Genomic DNA, 9,146 nt, shown 5'->3' with positions numbered 1-9,146 from the left:
AAGGCATGTAAGATTAACGTTTAAATAATTTAATATCTTCATGCATACGAGTACAAATAGTTTTGCTCTGAAGTACCTCAACCTATTACATTTGTAGACAATGTTTCTAAAGTATCATACATCCCAAATTCAATACGAAAAAAATTAACATTATAATAGTAGTGTTTTTTTTGTTTTTTTTAATCATTTCGGTAATGACCACAGTTTGCAAAAGAAAGCTATTATAATTAGATAAGCGTATTACTTTTTTTTACGTTAATCTAAATATCATGTTTATGTCATCAAGATCAACGTTTAGTTATTTATAAATTGATTACATAATGTGAAGATGAATATCGCTTCGTTTGACGACAACATAAATGTGTAAATGAACGTACATGACTTCACAGCTCTGTATAGGTAATAACACCTAGGCTAGGGAATGCTAGACAATATGGAAAGCAATGTGATCTTTAACATCTTATAATTTCGCCGTCCTTTGTGTTTGTCACTAATGCTTACTTTTCCAACACCCGTTTTTCTTCATCGGAAAAGAAGGCATTCAGGCATACTTTACACAAGTCGCATACTGTTACCACTTGTGAACTGCTTACCACTAGAATTGTTCTGTAGCAATTAATCAAATTAAGTTATCATAACAAATTGAGTTGTGTCATCGACGATTTGGTAACAAACGTGTATAAGGCGTTGAATTAAAACTATTCGTTTTGTTTTACGCTTTTGGTTTTCATAAATTATACAAAAAGGGAAAATAATAATAACGAATAAATTTATTTACATTCAATTTTTTAAATTAACAAAAAATGTTAAGCTTTCTTTTGGAAAATACGTGCATTATTAATATATCTTTAATCTACGCAACAGAGAAATAGAACATGACTGGCCAAATGATAAGCGCGATCGATTTTGCATTTAAAGGTGTCGGCACTAAAACCTGTTGAAATCACAAATTTGTTATCAACTATTTACACTTATGATTTTCTGTTTATCATAAACATTCAAACGGTTCCAAACCAATGCAGAATTAGCCCCTTTTAAACTGATTCAAATTCTGGTCTTACAACGTCATAAATATTTACATTATTGGTCCTAATTCATAACTGGAAGTCAAAAAGCGTAATAATGCGAGTTTTATATAATTATTACCCATTAATATCTACAACAATACAATACATAAAAACTCAGCCCACCCAAATGTGTTTCGAATTAAGACACATGCATTACAGGCTGTCTATTTCAATACATTTCTGAAGTGTGTATACATCTTATGTCCACAATTTGTGGCGGTATTATGTTGTAATAATATATATAAGTATTACTGGATAATTCCTTTTGCTCTTTCTTTTTCCAACTCAGTCATACGAGTACGAACGAGCACGCATTAATGTAATGCTCAACCACATAATCCTGTATTATAAGTTGATAATAGTAAAATAGATAGTTTACTTTATATAACGATAAAGCCAATAAAACAAGGAGCCTTCTCGCACAGCAATATAATGTTATTAATACTGCCAAAACTAACATAATAAAATAAAATACACATTCTATATTATATTAACGCAATTACGTAGTTCTCATGAGCTGCCCAAAAACAATGTCGCGTTCGCTCGTAAATGTTCGGATATACTCGCATGAAATTCATAAAGAATAAATGGTCACACCCACAAAAAAACGAGCAATTTGTATTTCTTTTAATTATTCAACCAGACCACATATAGCGTTAAAATTGTGGCTATTGATTGCATATGGGTTAGCTTCAGTTTACGAAATATTTTACGAAATATTCATTGATTTTGAGTTTTGATTTAGCTTTAATTGTTTATAGAAGATACTTTGATGATATTAATTTCAATGCTTGCTTTTAATTTATTGTAATCGATTTTATGGACTGCGTTCAAATTGCGTAACGTGTTTGCTATGAGATGATCTCAAGAATGCAAACAACAATATCAAACACGTGTTACTATTATATTTTTTACTAATACAATTATAGAAAAAAAACTACAACAATATTTTAGGCAATGGACATCAGATGTATAGGCTGCACCTTTTATTACATAAAATTGGCATGTATAAGAAAATAATGTGCTTACAACATATCAGTTTTCTGAATAAAGAGAATAATCCTCAGTTAAAGTAGGATTTCATTAATAAGAATACAATTTGTTGTATATAATGCCTGTTAAAATTTACTGGGGTGTTAGGACGTTTCCAGTTTCCCCATACGCGTCCATTGGAAATCGATTAAAGGCCTGCACATTTAAGCTTCTCGTTGCTTTAATTTGGTTTTCATGCGTTCTATGTTTAGCTCGACGCAAAAGCGATAGTACAAAATGATTCACTGTGACATAACTTTTGTTAAATGGACAAAATTGACAGACTGGTCACGTCAGATATAAAAATAAAATAAAACGTCGCAAGCTAAGTATATGGACATTTTACAATGACTAGTCAAATGAGATTTGCCACAGTGCTGTAAAGCATAATACTTAGGACAAAACTTTTCCATACAACATCCGAGTTCTGGCATTCTCAATTACTCGCCAATTATTGGTTCTTCTAAGCGTGAATTTCCAAAAGGTTTTCACAAGTGAAGTTGAAGTACAGGTAATTAAAAACATTTCAACAAGGTACATGTAATACAACAATAGTTATGTATTCAGTTTCCGTGCTATAATCGTGTTTTGCATCATAAATATTCATTAAATTAACATTACTATGAAACGATGTCTGTCTTAGTTTTCATTTGATGATTTTTCGACTTCAATGTTTATATGTTTTGGATGAATATCAAGCAATAAAAAAACGAAAGAATGACGTAATAGAACGATTGTTCTTTAACAATTTGAAATTAGGACTCTCAGCCAATCAGCAATCCCTTCTCCTGTTGACAAGCTCTCGGGAGAATTGTAACGTCATCAATGGCAATGTCTCCGAAATAGCTGTTGCCAACTACCGCCTCAATAATGACCTACGGATAAAAAAGTCGAATAAAAAGACTATTGTTTTATGAATTTGTCATATGGATGGATATGTTTGTTGGATCCACTGTCAATGTCTGTTTTAAGTAAACAAGTTGTATGATTTATCTTTCTTTCTAAGGAGGGAAATAGTTTTGCTATTCATTATAAAAAAGAGGTTTTAAATATGTGAAAGTACAGCCGTCAGTATGGAATGATTTCTTTCGATTCCACTTTAACAATAACATACAGGACCAAGCATTAGCATGTTTAATATGAGTAAAGCAGGCGTGTTGCTTATTTAAAGATAAAGGCATAGATTTATAGTCTGATTATGATACTAGACTCATTTACAACCGACTTTCACATTCATCCAACAATCATTAGGATACACGTCGTTCGTTTACATTTGGCGCAGTATGCAGCCACGGCACATTGGCTTATTTCCCTCACAGGTACACATTTATACAACTGGCTTATTATGTTACAGTGGAAACCCTCTAAGCCGGATCCTCTCTATACCGGAATCCTCTCTAAACCGGACAAATTGTCCAGTCCCATATTTTCCCCAATAAAACCATGCGTAAAATATCTCCTCAAAACCGGAATCCACTCGATTCCGAATACCGGTCATTCTTTGGATCAAAATTGGGTAATTCCATACGTTATTGTACCTCTCTAAACCGCTCAGGGCCGGTTTATTGCACCTCAGACCTAGTGTCAAAAAGTTGTGAATAGCGGATTAACGACGCGTGAAATAAATAAAGGTGGTAAAAAATGTTAAAACTGTAAAAATCGCAAAACAGTTTAAAGATACTTGCCCTGTGATGTACATATCGCTATATAGATGTGATAATTCTGATTATAATTACTGATAACATCATAGAGTTCTTTAGTGCGTTTTGTTTTTGATGTAGGATGTCGTGCTAAATTTTTATAATCTTTATGCTATTTAATTTTGTGTTGTTTATTACAATTGCTAATTTAGTGTCATAGAGTTCTTGATGAAGTTGCATTTAGATATTCATTTAGATTTTCAAATTTGTAATTAAGATAACTTAGACTTAAAATGTCCGATCCTCCCTCTTAGCGATTGCGCGTGGAATTGTCTCTAGAAGACAAAATCAAACTAATAAAAGAGTCAGAGATGTTGCCAAAACCTACACTCAAGATGCTGTCAGAGAAATATGGGGAAGGAAAGTCGACGATCTGGGATGTCGTGCGAAAAAAGTCGGCGTACATGTTTTTCAGTGTTAAAAGTAACTTAATTCACCTAACACATACATGCATGTATAAAATTGTTTGTTTTTTCAGGGTGCACTGTTTGATCTATGTTTTGACTGATATTGCTTTCGAATCAATAGATAAAGCGACGTGTTTTTCTTATGTGTTGCAATATGAATGAATGTTATACATAAATAAACTATTAAAATTTGCTGAAAGTGTTATGTCCCCTCTAAACCGGAATCCTCTCTAAACCGGAATTTCCTCTCGGTCCCGAGGGTGTCCGGTTTAGAGGGGTTCCACTGTATTTGTTTTCAGTATTAAATATTAGGCTAATAAATAAAACATCGGCAGACAGGAATTAAGCACTCGTTTTTTTATACAAAACATAAAATTGCTTAAACAACTTAGTCAAAATTACATCACATCACATGATTTTATTCACCACTGAATAAACAAATACCTGATACTGCTCCAGAGAGCTCAGGTTTACTGAGGCACCTTTCCATTCCTGCCCCTGGTCACCAGACATTCTCCACAGTAAAGATCCGGGTTTCTCACCATGCGCAGTCATGTACACGCTCAATAACCCAATGGATGGCCCGTTCATGTTGTACCCGAACATAAGGCATCTTTCCGTGAAGGCCGTAGGACGAAGCATAGGGCTTGTCAGCCAAGCTGTTTCGCCTACTTTTCTAGAACCGCTAGTCCCGATGTACATATATTTACCTAAGTAAAACATTAATGCGTATTGCAATATTATAATATTAGTTTACCTTAGATAACATACACGTTGTACAACATAGGGTCATTCTGTCTAACACAACTGTCTAATACAGCTGCGAATATTAATAAAATTGGCAATTACTTGTAAGAGTTTAACATCATAGAGTAAACCTTTGATGGTTATTCTGTGAGTTGATAATTACATGGAGTTCAATCACTGTAAAGATTAATCAGTTTAAAAAGTGCTGAAAGTCCATTATGTGTTTTTCAATATTACAAACCCCGTGCACCATAAGTTAGTGTCCAGTCAAAATCATCACCGGACGTGACGTCAGTCCATGCACACGTGAAATCAGATTCGAACGTGCAGTTGTCACCTGCATTGAACATGATGTGCCAACTGAAGATCTACTTTTACAATAAGCATCGTACTCAAATGGTAAAACAATACAAAAAATGTTTAAACAATAGTGCTGTAAGAGGTTTATGGCTTTACTGAAATTAAAAACGCAAAAAATTAAAACACTATTGTATCGTTGAATAAGTTCTTAAACATAAAATATAACTTTCAACTATGATTGTCTCACGTTAGGTACTAAGGCCTACGAATAAAGTTGGTGTGGTGCTAATCCACTTATCCAACCGATCCGTATTTGTGGCGCCTACTCTTAACTTTATGTTCTTATTTTCAACTTTGATTTCTACTTTCAGACGTATAAACAAATTCAAACGTATATTTCATCATCTATAAAGAAAGATATAATTCAAAAAGATTGGGGAGATGTATGTCATTAATCATTTGAGTGAGATATAACTGGTAAATACTGAAAAATAAAACGATACACACGTATTCCAACCTTCCTTCGCATTATTATTATTATTATTATTTGAGTGTTTTGATTTTTGAGTGTGTTTTCTTTTTTGCAGTGGCGGGCTAAAGACATTGTTTACATTTATCTATAACCTTAACTCAAATCTTACAATTGCAGTTATGTTTGTCCGTCCATAACCAATATCCTGGCAAGCAACTGCATACGTATGACCCTTGGGTGTTAGTACATTGTTGCGCACAGCCTGACGTTCCCGCAGAGCATTCATCAGTATCTTAACAGTCAAATACGTATTAATCATTGGATTAAATAACGTGCCCTGCATATATAGTAAAACCCGTCTGAATCGAAGATTATAACAAATAAAACGAAACACAAGATATCAAACCTTCCTTCACATTATTGTTATTATTTTATTTTATTTTTTTTTATGTTGGCGGGCTGAAGAAACGTAGTACATGTATATATAACATTGACTTGAATCTTACCAATGCAGGCATGTTTGTCCGTCCATAACCAATATCCTGGCAAGCAACTGCATACGTATGACCCTTGGGTGTTAGTACATTGTTGCGCACAGCCTGACGTTCCCGCAGCGCATTCATCAGTTTCTTAACATTCAAATACGTATTAATCATTGGATTAAATAACGTGCCCTGCATATATAGTAAAGCCCGTCTGAATCGAAGATTATGAAGAGCTGTACCTGTCCGAACCGAACAGCCACGTCGGCCCCGATATCATTTGCATAATAGTTATTTATAATAAATAAATTATATAACCAAACCCTGTATAAACCGTACGCAGAATAATTGTATTCGACATGTGATAAATGCTAATCTAAGACTACCTAGCTAAACCGAACAGCGTATTTTGGTAAAGCTAGAAATTGTTAATGCACAAGCGTGTTATACTTTTAATCAAAATGAAACCCCGCTCAATATGTCAGACTACTACTACTACTACTACTACTACTACTACTACTACTACTACTACTACTACTACTACTACTACTACTACTACTACTACTACTACTACTACTACTACTACTACTACTACTACTACTACTACTACTACTACTACTACTACTACTACTACTACTACTACTACTACTACTACTACTACTACTACTACTAATACTACTACTACTACTACTACTACTACTACTACTACTACTACTACTACTACTACTACTACTACTACTACTACTACTACTACTACTACTACTACTACTACTACTACTACTACTACTACTACTACTACTACTACTACTACTACTACTACTACTACTACTACTACTACTACTACTACTACTACTACCAATACTACTACTACTACTACTACTACTACTACTACTACTACTACTACTACTACTACAACTACTACTACTACTACTACTACTACTACCAATACTACTACTACTACTACTACTACTACTACTACTACTACTACTACTACTACTACTACTACTACTACTACTACTACTATTACTACTACTACTACTACTACTACTACTACTACTACTACTACTATTACTACTACTACTACTACTACTACTACTACTACTACTACTACTACTACTACTACTACAACTACTACTACTACTACTACTACTACTGCTTCTACTACTACTACTACTACTACTATTTCTACTACAACTTCTACTACTACTACTACTACTACTACTACTACTACTACTTATAATGCTTCTATTACGACTTCTACTACTACGAATTTTACTACTACTACTACTACATCTACTACTACTACTACTACTACTTATATTGCTACTACTACGACTTCTTTTACTACGAATTTTACTACTACTACTACTACATCTACTACTACTACTACTACTACTTATATTGCCACTACTACGACTTCTTCTACTACTACTACTACGAATTATACTGCTACTCCTAGTTCAAACTTCCCGGTGACTACACTTTTCATGTCAGTGTACAATCTATTGGTTTGCCTTTCATACACGCAAAACTTAACTGACACAAACTGCAACAAAATAAAATGATTCATTTAGCTTAGCCTTTACTTATGGTCATTACCATGCGTTGACGTTTGAGTCATGCGTTTAGAATTTCCAATACCAATTACTAGATCGGACATTCTTAATTGTGCTTTTTTAATTAAAATATATACTATGAAATAAGTTTTTTTCGTGATAAAACAATTCACATGTATTTCACCATGAACACGAAAATACGGTCCAAGGTTGTGTATGAATACACAAGCTTACGTAGTGCACCTCATACGAGCATGTGTTAAAGAGATACTTTAACTGTTCTATGAAAACAATGTATAAGTCATTCAAACCTAGGCAGCCTTGGTTATATCCTCCTGAATGATATCCAGGCTCGCACTGAGTACACATTATCCCATCAGGGGACCCGCCACATTGCTGCTGTCCAGTTACGCAATACGGGATGTAGATATGTCTGCAGACTAAAAGATGGTTGCTTTACAACCATTTGACAAATAGATTGTTTACTTATATCGACCTAAAAAAATCTCTAATCGATTCATTTTTGTATTTCAGCAACACAACAGCACTGTGAGATTACGAACTTCCGGATTAGTGAATTATCACTTAATATTGTTTAAAATTAGAGTGTCGATAATTGTTGGCGACCGGTTTTAGAACATGCTTTCAATATATGATCTAAAACTCACCTTCACAACATTCTCCCGATCTCCAACCCGGACATTGACATCTGCCATTGTAGAATGAATGACCGTTGTAACAAAATTCGTTGCAGTTTTGACAAAACCGTTTGTCAATGCTCCATGCACATGACTCGCATGTTCTACACTGTCGACCTCCTGCACAACTTTTAGAACATGGATCCCAATTTGGGCATTTGTCATACTCGCCATACGTGCATGCAGCTGTTAAATAATGAAAGTTATAACAACAAAAAAATACATTTTGAAAATAAAGATATTGCAATATGTTATAAAATCTTTGAAACATATCTATGACCAAAGAAAATAAAACCAACTAAATTCTGCATAATGTAAATGAACAAAGTTAACTTCATTACATGTAGTGTCATTATATTTACAATGGTTCCATTATCAGTTCACATTCTGAAAAAAATCATTTAAAGAATTTTATAGGAAAAGATGTAAAATAGATTAATTGTGTTCATTTAATTGATAACAGTGCTTAACTGTGAAAAACGTTTGACAATTGTTATTTAAAAGTTAAAAAAAATCAACCTGCAATATTAAAACTTGCTACAAGGAAAGCAATAACACTATCCAAACGTAATACAATCATGATATCAGCGCGAATATCAAATCCAAGTCGGTTATCCTGCGTATGTAGTTTATCTGTTATTAATGTTTTTGTTTTTTAAATATGCGTATGCCCTTATCTTTTAGA

The 9,146-nt window shown here is 33.6% G+C and overlaps 1 protein-coding gene across 3 annotated transcripts; it reads right to left on the bottom strand.

The window, feature by feature from the left end:
- Positions 1–2,038: 2,038 nt before the first annotated feature.
- On the bottom strand, positions 2,039–9,146 carry LOC127836839 (fibulin-1-like). Of its 3 annotated transcripts, XM_052363456.1 has the most exons (8): positions 8,981–9,146; positions 8,432–8,647; positions 8,075–8,203; positions 6,232–6,354; positions 5,895–6,017; positions 5,195–5,290; positions 4,651–4,916; positions 2,039–2,974 (listed from the first exon to the last, which is right to left on the bottom strand). In XM_052363456.1, exons 1-8 carry the CDS (start codon positions 9,039–9,041, stop codon positions 2,864–2,866), a joined length of 1,125 nt encoding a protein of 374 aa, XP_052219416.1. In that variant the 5' UTR covers positions 9,042–9,146; the 3' UTR covers positions 2,039–2,863. The 3 variants fall into 3 exon arrangements, with proteins under 3 accessions (XP_052219416.1, XP_052219417.1, XP_052219418.1); XM_052363457.1 differs by lacking the exon at positions 5,195–5,290; XM_052363458.1 differs by lacking the exon at positions 6,232–6,354.

Source organism: Dreissena polymorpha, chromosome 7 (genome assembly GCF_020536995.1).
Source record: "Dreissena polymorpha isolate Duluth1 chromosome 7, UMN_Dpol_1.0, whole genome shotgun sequence".
Lineage (NCBI taxonomy): Eukaryota > Metazoa > Mollusca > Bivalvia > Myida > Dreissenidae > Dreissena > Dreissena polymorpha.
Note: the sequence above shows the minus strand (reverse complement) of the source record. Positions and strands in the feature narration are given on the sequence as shown.

Bases quoted from the DNA above. Each gene is read 5' to 3' on its own strand.
- LOC127836839 (XM_052363456.1), bottom strand. From the start codon at position 9,041: ATGATTGTATTACGTTTGGATAGTGTTATTGCTTTCCTTGTAGCAAGT. The intron at 8,204-8,431 runs GTGAGTTTTAGA...ACCATCTTTTAG, and splicing joins ATCGGGAGAATGTTGTGAAG to TCTGCAGACATATCTACATC. The intron at 5,291-5,894 runs GTAAGATTTGAG...TGTTCAATGCAG, and splicing joins GGACAAACATAACTGCAATT to GTGACAACTGCACGTTCGAA.